This window comes from Tenrec ecaudatus, chromosome 9, assembly GCF_050624435.1.
Source record: "Tenrec ecaudatus isolate mTenEca1 chromosome 9, mTenEca1.hap1, whole genome shotgun sequence".
In the NCBI taxonomy this organism is placed as follows: domain Eukaryota; kingdom Metazoa; phylum Chordata; class Mammalia; order Afrosoricida; family Tenrecidae; genus Tenrec; species Tenrec ecaudatus.
Genome location: NC_134538.1, coordinates 29,772,933 through 29,787,512, shown reverse-complemented (window position 1 = coordinate 29,787,512; position 14,580 = coordinate 29,772,933). Strand labels below are relative to the sequence as shown.

Sequence of the window (14,580 nt, the reverse complement as noted above, 5' to 3'; positions counted from 1 at the left end):
TACACAGCCATCAATTAATGCTTCAAAATTGAGGTTAAGCACACCAGACCAGCAGCTGGAGCAAGGCAGAGCTACGAAGCCCCCAAGGAGACCCCAAGGGGGGCAGGAGCGGGAAGGTTCCAGGCCGAGACAATCATGAAGGCTAGTGAACAGACCTGGGAATTTTGTATATTTCTTTTTTCATTTGCAATGTTTTAAATCACTTTAGGCTATGTCAATAGTTAGTGTGCCTACCTATATAGGATAGGCATGGGCGGTATGCCTGAGGAGAGAGCAGTGAGACCAATGGTCCTGGGGAGACCTGGGGGATGAGGGTGGTGGGGAAGGGGGAGGTGAGCAGGCAGTGTCATAAACAAGGGAACTGGGTGTTGGAGTCAGTAACAAGGAAGAGATAGGGATATGGTTGGGAGTGTGTGTGGTGTGTCGGAACAATAGCAAACTAGCTAAGAGGATGTACCAAGAGGCAGAAATAAGGGGAAGGTGACAGTGGAGCAGGTGGAAGGTAAAAGGAAACCGAGGAAGGACCCAGGAAGTAAAGCAATGGATAGAGGTATAAACATAGTGGTGTACATATATAAACACATTAATCCACAAAAATAGAGGTATTGGCCCATGTACATATATTTATATGGCAATACACTGAGGTAGGGGATGGACTTCGGGCCTCTGCTCATACCCTCCCTCAATACAAGAACACTTTGTTCTAACAAATTGGCAGTCTGAGATGTTCACCCCCCCAACAGAATCACTGAAAACAAAATGGGTGCATAAGCAAATGTGGTGAAGAAGGCGGATGGTGGCCAGTTATTAAAAGATACAGCATTTGGGACCTTAAAGGCTTGAAGTTACATAAGCCGCCATTCAGCAGAGAAGCAACAAGTCCACATGGAAGAAGCACACAGCAGATGAAATTATGAGGAGTCATAGGGACCAGGTAATAGGCATCAGCAGACACATAACGAACAAAAACATAGTTTTGAGAATGGGTTGGGGTGGAGCAGAGATCCAGGTCTATCTATAAAAATGGAACACTCTCCCCAGAGAGGCCACAGGGAAGGGATGAGTCAACCAGGGTGCAGTAAAGCATTGAGGAAGCACACTATATTCGTCTGGTTCCTTGAGGCTTCCTCAACCCCTACTACCATGACCCCAGTGCTGCTCCTCAATGCAGACTAGATTGGAATATGTACACAGGTATAGATAAGAGATGGGAGCTCACGACACACAGAATCCAGGAACTGGAGTGGGAATACTGATAACAGAAGGGTAGGGGGAAGAGGAAGGGAGAAAAGGAGAACTGATTATAATGATCGACACATAACCATACACCCCACTCCAGGAACAACAGAACACATGGGGGAGGGAGACAATGGGTCGGTGTAAGATATGAGAACATTAACAATGTACCATCTATCAAGGGGTTATGAGGGTGCGGAGGGAGTGGAAGGGGTAAAAAAAGGGAGGAGCTGATAACCAAGGCTCAAAAGAAAGTACATGTCTAGAAAAGATTGAAGGCAACATATGAATGTATAAATTCGCCTGATGTAAGTGATGTATGAATGTGACAAGAATTTTAAAAGTTGTAAATAAAATGAAAAAAATAAAATAAAAAGCGATTTAACTATGAAAAAAAAAGTGAGGCTATTAGTTATGGGAGAATTCTTGAAACAAAGTTTGAGCCAGAACTTACGGGGAAGACCAACAAAATAGAAATATAGAGATGGAAGCTAACCCTTCATTCGAGCATGTCAGAACCAACAAGAATAAATACCTGTGGCAAAGGCAGGCAGCGAAGTACAATCGCCCGATGATGTGACATTATGAGTCAACTGCTCTAACCTTTGATGGGTTAAGGCTTGAAATGATAGAGATAGAAAACTGACAGTAGTGGCCTTTCTTCTGGGAAGCAGCACTGGTAGCCTTTAAATTTTGTCTGCAAATACTTCTGCTTCACTGTGTGGCTTGAAATCCGAACAGAATTAGGAGGCCGATGTACATACATGGGGCCAAAATAGGCCTAGTTTGCCACTTTTGAATGATAAGACGATTACGTTCCAGAAAAGCTTACTTGCTTTATTCAAAAGATGTTTCATGGTTATTACACCTTCATTTATTTTTAATACCGTTCAACAAGCGACTGAGGAATGCAGACATATTTCTTAGAGTCTTCAAGTATACCTCACTAGTCAAAGGTCAACTGGAAGTAGGTGGGTGAAGGCTATGGGCTCTGAGGCTAAATGACCCAAGATTACATTTGGGTTCAATTACCCTTATGCGTGTGAACTTGGGCAAACTGTTCAGTGTTATTTTACCTGTTTTCAGTAAGACGGGGCATAATGACAATAGTTACTAGCCACATATGATTGTTAGTTTTATTATTAATCAACATAATTTTGTTTTCTTTAAAAAAAATTCTTGCAGAACCTTCTTGGTAATACTAGTCATTGTAACATCATTTTGGAAAACATTTTGTTTAAAGATAGAGTTAAACTTAGTTTAAATACCAAATCATAAAAACAGTACAAAACTCACACAAGACAACTGGCACAGTCAATATTTAAGAAGGCAGGATTCTTACCTTACAGGAACAGCTTTAGGCACCGTGCTGGTATTATTTGATTGATATTTAGGCTTATCTGTATGAATGGAGAAAGTTTCCACTCCACTGTCAAACTCAGGAGGCTGTACTGAACTGTGGGCCTTCAGGACAGTCTTTGGAGAGGTTGGGGATTTTGTAGACATGTCTGGTTTGTGTGCAGTTTCACTTGGCAAAAGGTTGTGATTGAATTTAGGACTTTCAAACTTGCGTTCAAATGGTCTAGCAGTACTTGTATATGGTTTTGGTGTGAATCGATTGTATGCTGGAGTGACAGTTTTCTGAGTCTGTTCAGCTCCATTAACTGAAACTTTATCTGGGAAACTTTTGGGAGGATAGAAAGTAGACTGAGCAGCATCTTCTCTGTTTGATGGTCTGAAAGTTGCTGGTTTATTCTGAAGGGGAGATGGGTCTGATATGGACACTAAAGAATTCTGAAAATCCAGCGACACTAAATTCCCTAAAAGACAAACAGATAGTAGCAATTAAAACATTTTCTGGAAGAAGTTTCAACAGTCCTTCTAATGTTTCTCCCATCTCAACTTGCCTCAGGCCCAGCGCTGAGGCCCAAGGCCGGGTTGCCACAATCAAAGGGTGGCTATTAAACTCCGGTGGCTGTGTGTGATGCAGAGGGACCAGGAGGCAGGGGAACACATATGAAACCATTGCTGTATCCTGTTGCTCTGGAGCAAGGCTCATGCTGCTAAGGGCTCTGGCCTCCAAAATCTTCCATACAACTACTCTTTAACTTTTGTCACAAATTAGATGAAAAATGGAAAATTCAAGTACAATTAAAAAAAAAATCAAACAAACCCCAAAAAAACCGCATACAAACTCACCCTAATTGTGAAGTCAAGAGAAAAACTACAGATTGGGAGAAGCTATATATATAATATGCAAAACTTGTAATAAATCAACATCTAAAACATATAACCAACCCAGTGATCCTGTATGATATTCAACTTCATTAACAATTAGAAAAATGCAACAGAAATAGCATGTGGTAGTGATTTCATTGATATGGCTCTTATAGCCACAGTCTCTACAACTCCCACCAAACCACCTTTTTTCCTGACAAGTCTGCGTTAGTATGGGAGAAGACTATATGATTCAGCTATAAGTTGACTGTTAACAGGTTAACTATGGTTAGAGACACTTTTAACTCTTAATGTGGAATTGATCAATTTGCCACCTGGCTGGGCATAAAACAAGCCATCTCAGATGCAGAAGTGGGGAATCTCAATACCATCAAGAAAGAGCCTGATTTATACAATTGATGTATGTATGCATTGTGGTTAAGAGTTTGATGAACCCCCAATAAAATGATTTAAAAAAAAGAGCGAGTCTGGTGGGGAGCACATCCTTTGGACCCTGAAGTCCCTCGGAATTCAATGTCCTTAATCCAGGGACAGAAAGTGGTAACACCACATAGCAATGCAGTGGGCCTCCTTGCCCACAGCGCAAAGCCCTTTAGACAGGAGGCTCATTTGCAGAGGGGGCACGCGCAGGCACTTAATCGGGGAGCTAAGTTTGTATACCTATGGAACTAGAGTTAAGGAAACTTGGCCTGAGATTTATAGTGAAGGTAGCATGCCCTCTGGGCATTAATACCACTAAAAAAGCTTTTACACCTTGTCCAAGCAGGGCAGAGGCCAATGGGCCTGGTGGTTGAAAAGTCATGGACAAAAGAAATCTCTGTCGTGGGTTTGGCTGAAAAGAGGCTGTTCTGACTAAAGAACTATATCCTTGAGTATTTCAGATCCTGGACTGTGACTCTTCCCTCCTAACAAACCTCGTAATTTTGAGTACCGTCTATGAGTTCTGTGCGGTTATGGCAATGAATTACTGAACCAGGCAGAAGTGGAGCCTACAGTAGGAGGATCAGCTGGTGTCAGAATTAGTCAAAGAAGGTTGGAGAGGAGATGTGTTTGGCCTCACCATCCTAGGAACTGGCAGAGAGATGATGTGAAATTTCGATTCTCCTTCCTCTTTGTAAAGTCAGAGGAGGTCAGACATCACTCCTATGGCCTTTTTTGGCAACATAAAATAGCATTATATATTCATTAGCTTGACAAACTTCCAAGTTTCATAATACCGAACGCTCAAGAATATGAAACAACAGAAATTGTTGGTCTACTGTTGGTGGTGAGTAAAATGATACTGATGGAATATAAATAAGAAATATGTCCCTCCTCTCTCGTATAAAATTAGCATAAAGTAACAAAACCAGACATGGGCGTAATAAGAAAGCGATATACCAAACTTTCTTGTGAGCATAGTAATACATCTTACCACATTAACAGATTAAAGGAGAAATATGTTAAAATATTTTTACACACAGAAAAATTATTTGGCAAGATACTTTCAACCAACAGGAATACAAAAGTCATCCTAAACATAAACATCTCTGAAAAACATGTAAGTATTATCATAAAGCTGTCTAGTTTCCTAGGACAGGAACAAGGCAAACATATTTGCTCTCAGTATCTCAATAATAACTATAATAAGGCAAGATAAATGAATAAAGATCGGAGAGTCAGAATTAAATCAGCGTAATGTAGCATCATTCTAAAGTTAAAATTTTTCTGAAGACTTACATAATTTAAAATTTTACTCAAACATAGACAATCCTGAAGTACTATCTGTAGTATCACAGTATCTGTCAACTAGGGAATAGATAATTACTTAGGGAAAAATAATATATAGCTATTAAATTTAAGCTATATTAAACCTGCTGAAATTTTTGCACAGGAATGGCAAAGTTGCTAAAGGATACATTTTATGTGAAACTTTAAGAAGCATGCAAAAATATACATGGGAATAGCAGATGCCAAATTTAAGGTGGTAGTACCTCTGGATTTGAAAGGGAGATAGACAGTGATGGATTTGGAAAAAATAAAAAAGCAAACCTGCAAAGTTCAGTGGAAATTTCAGGCTGCTGATACAGCCCCTAGCTGCTGTGCAGGAGAAAAAAGGAAGCTCTCGGCTCCTGTAAAGTTTTACAGCCTTGGAAACCCAGAGTGGGCAGTTCTACTTTGCCCTACATGGTTGCTATGGGTTAGAATTGACTCAAGGGCAGTGAGTTTGGTTTGAGGTTTGTATGTTTTGCTGCAATGAAATATTTCAGAGCTAAAAGTACTCAATTATGAAAACAGAAAATTCATTTTTTGAAAGAAATCTCTTAGCAATGGCATTGACTACAACAAGTAAGAAAGAAGAAGTGCTTTCTTCTACTAGATGCAGTTCACCATTCTTTTCATGCATGTAGCTTTCCTATGCCCACCTGGAATAGTGATTTTTACAAATCACCACTGAAGTATTCAGATTCAGATGTACTGGAAAATAAATACTACTTTTGGTTATTTCGGAGACTGCCTTGAAATTGAGTTAAGCTAATAAAACAGATTTAAAAATCTAGCTACTGGCCCCTGATCCATACAGGCCTCTGCTATGGGAGTGATGGGCTAGCCCTGGAGTCTGAGTGATTCCAGGGCCCAGCAAAAGGGACCAAGCTTCCAGAGCCCTGAAGACTAGGGGAAACACCCCTAAATACGGACTCATTTTCCACTCCACCTTCATTGGCCGAGCAGCTGCCAAGAACAAAGGCCACATCTCCTGATACCTGGCAATCGAGTATAGCATTGCCTCTCAGGTTGATTGTTTCTCTGGGGTGCCCACAAGTGTATTTGGGGGAAAAGCTTCGTGAGCAAGTTGAGGAACAACTCTCCTTCTACGAGACTTGGGGAGGTCCTTCAGAAGAATCTGAACGTGATGAAGGAGGCAATGGTTCAGGTGGAGGAGGCCGCTGATGAGATGACTAGAAAACCGGAGAAGCAGGAGAAGAAACACTTGAAAAAGGAAAAGAAGCGACTGGCTGCCCTTGCCCTTGCGTCTCAGGAAAACAGCAGTGCTCCTGAGGAGTGTGCGGTCCCTGAGCAGGAGACCAACGGGGAAAGGCCCAAATAGAAGAACAAGCAGAGGGCACAGGAGGCTCTGCAGGAAAATGGATTTGAAGACCCAGCTCTCTCTGCTCTCCCCAATCCCAAGAAGAAGAGATCTAAGGAGGAGCTGGTCAGCAGTGATCCAAAAGGGACGCCTCTCCCCAAGAGGAAGAAACTGAAACCTCTCCCCAAAGAGGAGCCTGCATGTGACCCTCAGGAGGCAGCAAATGGCGGGAGCTTCCTAAAGAAAAAGAAGAAGCTCCCTGCGAAGGAGGAGCCCGCCAGCAGTGGACCCGAGGAGGCGGCTGCTAGCAGCAAGAGCAACAGCACTAGGAAAAATAAAAATTAAATTAAAAAAACCAGCCCAGAAAGATTAAAATGGACATTCCTTGGTGTGCTCCAACCCTCTCAATAAAGAAACAACTCCACAAACAAACAAACAAATAAATAAATAGATCTAGCTACTAAAAGGTTTATAAGATACAATGGTCACACCATCATAAAGACAGTTGAATTTTAACAAAGCACAATTCTTTTTGTTCCCAGCCTAAACTCTTCAGATATATATTTATGTAAAAGACATTCTACTTAATACTGACAAGATTTAGTCTTTTTTTTTAAAATTTAGTCTTATATTAGTATGTTGTGGTGAAGTTAACTTTTGAACTGTACCTTCCCCATGTGGTCCCTTGGAATGTGTGTGAAGGGCCAGCGAATTGTTGGTGACAGGCTGAGTATATTGAGATGGCAGAGGAGGAGGTGGAGGAGTGGCCTGGACAGGGTCGTAATGTTTCTCCCCAAATGATCTATCCATAGCATCAGCTTCAGTAGGTTTTCCCCTGTTGAAAAAGGGGAAAAATGCCAACACCTGAAAATACAATTACTATACAAAGCAAATTCTCATTCCTTTACATACCTCCAACTTCTAAAATATCTAGAAATTTCACAATATATAACTTCTACAGTATACTTTCCTCATTATGAGGCGCTACTAAAATATAAAAAAAAATTCAACCACTCATCAGGACAAGAAATATCAAGAAAGAACAGATACTTTAAGAGTAGTTCATAAATCATCAATAAGATGACAACCAAAACGCAGGTGAAATTGAGTGTATTTGTAATATTCAATTGTTATAAAAATTGTAATGGTTGGAGAACTTAAGGAAGTTTTGACAATATTTTGGTTTAAGTATTGGCCAAGTCTTTCTTGGACGTATTTCTGAAGTATAAACATTGGCTTCTGTAACACTCAGAGATTCTTAAAAACTGGACATCTTTTATTTAAAAGTTTGCTCTTGGTTTACCAGATTTGAAAAATAAAAAGATTTAATAGAGTAGCAGATATTGCTTTATTTTTGTAGGCTCACTTAATTCAAATTGGGTCATGTATACATATTTCTTTTCAAAGTCAATTGTGAATATTTAATACATAAAATTAATAAAAACAAATCTTTTTAAAAGATCCGTAATTTGAACAATGTCATTTAAACATAACTGCAAAGAGCCAGTTTCATTGGCTTAAGTACACAAACATATATTTGGAGTACACTTTCCTTTAAGTGTCATAGTATGATCAGCTTTAGCCCTATGCGGTTTTCTTGTTTTTAGGTATTTAGACTAAGTATCTTAAGATGATGTTAAAACCTGCAAGTGCATATAATACCAACAAAACAGTGAGGAACACCTTATGAAATAACCTCACTTACTACCTGATGTTCCTTTTCAAGTATTTGTACAGAAACCGTGGGGGAAGGGAGATAGCAATTGGTATAAGATGAAAATGATAAGAATTTATAATTTCTCAAGAGGTCACAAGAGTGGCGGGGGGGTGTTGGGAAAAAAAAAGAGGAGCTGATACCAAGGGTTCAATAGAAAGTAAAAAAAAAGAGAAAGTAAATGTCTAGAAAATAACCATGTCAATATATGAATAAGCTTAATACAATTCATATATGGATTGTTTTAAGAGCTATTAAGAGCACCATCCTGAAATATCTTAATAAAAAAGCCCAGAAATCTATGTGATGGGAAAGCAAGCAAAATTGAAAAAAAAGAAAGAACATGGCCAATCTAATTAAGCAAATCTATAATGAATGGAATTGAAATGTTTAAAATATCAACTAAAAAATATTCACAAGCCAGTTCAGCATCATTTGGTTTAGAAGACAAAGTCTCACCAACTTTCATTTACTCAATAAATTTAAAAACAGTAACTTTATGTCCTGCCCGTCTGCGCATTCTTCATATATTTTTATAAGTGTTTCAGTGGACAGGAGTGCATTGCCCACTTCTGTTGCAACTGTTGAGAGTGAGCAAAAAATATGCCAAATACAGGAGATGTAACAGCGTAATTGGGAGATTCTGGGTCAGTAAAAACTGTACATTTCAATAAAAGAAAGGAAAACATGATACACATAAAAATGTGATGAGCCCCAATAAAATCTTTTAGTTAAAACAAACAAACCCCCAAACACTGATACAAGCTGCCACATTTTGTCAGTTTTCCTCCCTTAATATCAAGGTTCACAAAAACAGTAATATCATATATCCACTTAAAAAAATCCCACTCTTTAAGACTGTTTTACCTTAACTTATTGTGAGACATGAAAGTTTATGGTGAGGTGTGACCTGAAAAGCAGATATTCTGGTGAGCTACCCGTCGCCCCACCAATTCCACAGTTGCTTTGACAAAGTCCCATCAGTACCTGACAGGAGCAGGCCGTATACTGCTTTTCTAGCACTGGCCAAGAATCTACTTAACAGCAAACCAATTTACCTTACTTTTAAATTTTAAATCAGTTCTATGGGATCATAAGACAAGATGATAGTTGTTTGCTTTCTAGGGCATTTGTCCTGTATTAAAGAAATCTTCCGGCTCTAATTCCCATCATTTTATGGTGCGTTTTTAAGTGGAACACAAGCACAAATCAAGAGGAGGATTATTTTTTATTCTTAATTGAAGAAATATGAGATCTAGAGACTATAGTCCCTTGGATATAATCAATTAGTACACGTTTTTCAAAAACATGGTAAAGATCTCATATTTTACGTCTTCCAGTTATTGAAAGTTATAAAAGATAAACATGAGAGTTAAACAGTATTAAATGGCATTAATTAGTACAATGGCAACTTCCCCCTTGGAGAACTGTCTTCTATGACACTCACTCTCCTAATTCTTTAATGATTAAATATTCATATGGAGAAACGTGCATAATTATGAAGCGCTTAATCTCATACTACAAAGGAAATATACATACATACATTTGTAACCATCCTGCTATACTTTTCTTATATAACAATACAAAGTCTTGCTATACTTGTTTCTAAGGAACATTTATTTGGCTGTACTTATTCTAAGACATATTGTTTCTTTTTTAGCAATTGATGGAACTGTCAATAATTTTCACCAGCCCCATTACTCAAATGCAACAATTTTTCTTTGGCTTTCTTTATTCAATGTTCTACTTCCACACACAGATGAGACGAATATAAAACACCATAGCTTGGGTCAGGCTCACCTTAGTCCTCAAAGTAGTAAGTAATATCCTTGCTTTTCATCACTTTAAAAAGGCCTGGTGCAGCAGATCTATCCAATGCAATACACATCATTTTATCTCTTGACTGCTGCTACTATGAACATTGATTGAGGATCCAACCAAGATGAAATCCCTGAAACTTCAATCTTTTCTCTGTTTATCATGATGTTACTTACTGGTCCAGTTGTGAGAATTTTGGTTTTCTTTATCTTAATTTGTAACCCATATTGAAGACTGCAATGCTTAATCTTCATTAGCAAGTTATCCGGGTCCTCCTCACTTTCAGCAAGGATGTGTCATCTGAACATTAAAGGTTAAGTCTTCCTCCAATATGATGCTACATTCTTCTTGATACTCACGCTTCTCTCATTATTACACAGCATATTGAATAATTATGGCAAGAGGATACAACCCTGATGCGCACCTTTCTTGATTTAAAACCTTGCAGTATTCCTTTGTCTTTTTGTACAACAGCCTCTTGATTCATGCAGAGGTTCCAAATGAGGTCAATGAAGTGTTCTGGAATTCCCATTCATCTCAAGGTGTGTTTGATCAATAGTTTGTTATGATCCACATAGTTAAATGTCATAGTAATATTAAAAAACAAAACAAAACCATAAGTAAACATCTTTCTGGTATTATCTGCTATCAAGGAAGACCCACCTGACTTCAGCAATGAAATCCCTTGCTGAAAAAGTCTTCTTCTGAATCTGGCCTGGATTTCTGGCAATACCTTGACAACACACTACCGCACATTACTGTTGGATGATCTTCAGCAAAATTTTATTTGCATGTGTTATTAATAACACTGTTCTATAACTAGTGTATTCTGTTGGGTCACTTTTCTATGGAAGGGGCACAAATGTTGATTTCTTCGAGTTAGTTGGCCAGGTAGCTGGTTTTGAAATGTCCTGGCATAGACAGCTGAGTACCTCCAGTGCTTCAACAACTTGTTGAAACATTTCAGTAGGTATTTTATCAATTCCTAGAGCCTTGTTTTTGGTTAATATTTGTATTGCAGCTGTGACTTATTAGTCTGGGCTGACTGGAGAAACAAATCCACAGAAATTCTTATGTATACAAGGGTTTTATATAAAGGGTAAGTGTACATTAACAAAGCATCCCAACCCAGTGCTGTCCAAGCCCACAAGTCCAACATTAACCCATATGCCCGACACCAATTTACAAAGTCCTCCTCAATCTCACAAAATATACGCAATGACGCTAACTGCAGAAGGAAAGCCGAATCAGTGAATGTGTAAGTATCTCAGTGCTGGCAGAGGTCTCCACACAGCTGTTCCAGCACCCAGGGCTGCATCAGGGTAGGTCCATGTGGCTTCTCCTCAGGGATGTCTTGCAGGGAGAGTCTTGCCAGCTAAAGCAGGGAACTGGCTACAGTAGCTGCACCCTGGTCTGACCATCAGAAAGCAAGAGATCCGAGAACCAGAAAGCCATTTCTCTCTCCGCCCTTCAATTAATCCTATGTGTTTATCATACAGGTTGGCACAATAAGCCTTAACTATCTCACATTCCTTCAGTACCACTGGCTCTCGCTCATATGCTAGCCACTGAAATGGTGGGATGTCAACTAGTACTTTTTGAATAGTGACTGTGTATTCCATTAATTTTCTCTTGAGGCTGACCACATTGTTCAATATTGTACACATAGAATTTTTCAATACTGTAACAGGAGGCTTAATTTTTTTGAGTTCTTTCAGTTTAAGATATGCTGAGTGTGTGCTTCCTTATCTTTTTGACTTGCCCTTTGAAATTTTGTATTAGGTTCTTCGATTTCATCATTTCTATTTGCCTTAGCGACTCTACATTTAAAAGCAAGCTGCAGGGTCTGCCATCCACTTTGATCTGTTTCCTGTCTTTGTAATGACCCTTTGCTTTCGTCATGTATGACTTTCTTGCTGTCAGCCCACAGCTCATCAGGTCTTTTGTCATTAGTATTCAATGCATCAAGTCTATTCTCGGTATGTTCTTGAAATTCAGAGGTGTTGAAGAAGATCCAAAGTTGTACTTTGGATCATATGGACTTGTTTTAATTTTTTTTCAGCTTTGACCAGAATCTACATATAAATAACCGATGGGTCTCTTTCCCAGTTTGCCTCTGGCCTAGTGTTATTTTCCAAGTCGGTATTTTCCATTGTTTTTTTTTTTTCCCCCCAAAGAGGCCCACATGTATAGGTTCCACTTGTGTTGTTGAAAAAGGTATTTCTGATGAAGGGGGTCATTGGGCTTGCAGAATTCTATTATGAATCTTCAGCTTTGTTTGTATACCAAGGGCAATATTTTTCAACTACTGTTTTCTTCTTTGTTTCCAACTTTTGCATTTGAATTGCTAATACTTTATCAATGCATCTTGATTGCACTTTGATCAATACCAGACTGAGGACTGGTAGAATTAAATTTCTTCATCATCAGCTTTAGTCGTGGGCATGTAAATTTGAATAGTTGTCCTTACCGAATTTCACTGTATGCACATTAGACTTACTTGTTAGGTGCCATGGAACGGATTCTGATCCATAGAGATCTTAAGAACAACAGAAGGAAACACTTCCCAGTCTTGTACCATTCTCACAATTGTTCCCATGACTTAGCCCATTGTTGCAACCATGGTGTCAATTTCCTCCTGGAGGGCCACCTTCTTCCTAGCTGCTCCTCTGTCAAACATGATGGGCTTCTCCAGGAATTGGTCTCTCCTAACATGTCCAACGTATGCAGGAGAAAAACCTCACTATCCTTGCTTCTAAGAACCACCCTGCTTTTACTTCTTCCAAGATAGACTGGTTTTTCTTTTAGCAGTCCATTGTACTTTCAGTATTCTTCTCCAGCAGCACAAATCAAATGCATCTATTTATCTTTCACCTTTCTTATTCAAAGTCCAAATTTCACATATATATATAAGGCAACTGAAAATATCATGGAGTCAGGTGCATCTTAGTCCTCAGGGTAAAACCCTTGCGTTTCAACATTCTGAAGAGGTCTTTTGCAGATTTATCTAATACAACATGCCTTTTGATCTCGAATGCTGCTTCCATGAACATTGATCGTGGATTCAAGCAAGATAAAATCTTAGAAAACTTCAAACTTTTCTCCATTTATCATGCAACCTATTGGTCCAATTGTGAGGGTTTTGGTCTTCTTCATATTGAGTCTTAATCTATACTGAAGTCTTCAATCCTTGATTTACAGCAGTAAATGCTTCAAGTCTTCCTCACTTTCAGCATGCAAAGTTATTATCTGTATATCACAAGTTAATAAGCCTTCCTCCAATCCTGATGTCACATTTTTCTTCACATAATACAGCTTCTCTGATTATTTGCTCAGCATACAGACTAAGTGTGGTGAGAGGATATGACCCTGTCACACATCTTTCCTGATTTTAAACCATGCAGGTTTCCTTGTTCTGTTCCTACTAGTGCCTCTTGAACCATGTACAAGGTCCACATCAGTATAATCTGTGTTCTGAATTCCCATTCTTTTCCAGATTATCAATAGTTTATTATGATTCACAACTGAATGCCTTGGAATAGTCGATAAAACACAAGATAACATCTGCTTTCAGCCAAGATCCACCTGACATCAGCAACGATACATCCTTTGTTCCAACTCCTCTTCTGAATCCGGCCTGACGCTCTGACAGCTCCCTATCAATGTACTGTTGCAACCATTGTTGGATGATCTTCAGCAAAATTTTATTGGCATATGGTAATGTTTTATAGTTTAAGCATCCTGTTGGGTCACCTCTCTTTTAGAATGGGTACAAATATGCATCTCTTCTAGCCAAGTAACTTCCCTTCCTGACAAAATTTCCTGGCATAGAGGAGTGAATGCTTTGAGTACTTCATCAGCTTGCTGAAACATTTCAATTGATATTCCATCAATTCCTGGAGCCTTGTTCTTGACCAATGCCTTCAGTGCCACTTGAACTTTTCTTTAGCACCATTGGTTCTTGCTCATATGCTACCTTCTGAAATGATGGAACAATAACTAACTCTTCTTAGTACTGTGATTCTATACTCTCCATCGTCCTTTGATGCTTGCTGCTATTATACATTTTGCCTGAAGAATCTTTCAATATTGTCACCCAAGGCCTGAATTTTTTCTTACGAGTTTTCAGCCCTAACATACAGATGTGCTTTATATAACTGATGATGTATGGATTGTGATAAAGAGTTGTATGAGTCCCTAATAAAACATTTAAAAAAAAGAATACATATTAGTGATGGCCCTTAGGTACATTACAATGAAAATTAATCTTAATTTATGACTCCATTTTGGATAAAAATAAAGAATCTAAGATGAGGGGAAAAAAAGTTTTCAGCACTTTGGATGATCCTGCTGGTATTTGGAGCACCCGTGACAATGCAACACAGGAACACAGCCACCACAGTATGACAAACTGACAGAGAAGGGTGATCTGACTTGGTAGGGTGCTCAAAAAAACAAAAACAAAAAAAAGAAGAAGAAAAAGCAAACAATAGAATGTTTTTTGCAC

At 38.9% G+C, this 14,580-nt stretch overlaps 1 protein-coding gene and 1 non-coding gene across 6 annotated transcripts in view; one reads left to right on the top strand and one right to left on the bottom strand.

The window, feature by feature from the left end:
* The window catches only part of TJP1 (tight junction protein 1), a 430,437-nt gene that overhangs the window by 11,654 nt on the left and 404,203 nt on the right, over nt 1-14,580 (bottom strand). For all 5 annotated transcript variants that reach the window (XM_075557953.1, XM_075557954.1, XM_075557955.1 and 2 more), the window contains 2 exons: nt 7,210-7,376; nt 2,579-3,056 (listed from right to left, as the gene is read on the bottom strand). In XM_075557953.1, the coding sequence (XP_075414068.1) occupies nt 2,579-3,056; nt 7,210-7,376 (645 nt within the window). The remainder of the gene's footprint in view (nt 1-2,578; nt 3,057-7,209; nt 7,377-14,580) is intronic.
* LOC142457659 (small nucleolar RNA SNORD86) lies at nt 6,000-6,083 on the top strand. The gene has a single exon (XR_012786357.1). It is a non-coding gene; the product is annotated as a small nucleolar RNA SNORD86 (small nucleolar RNA).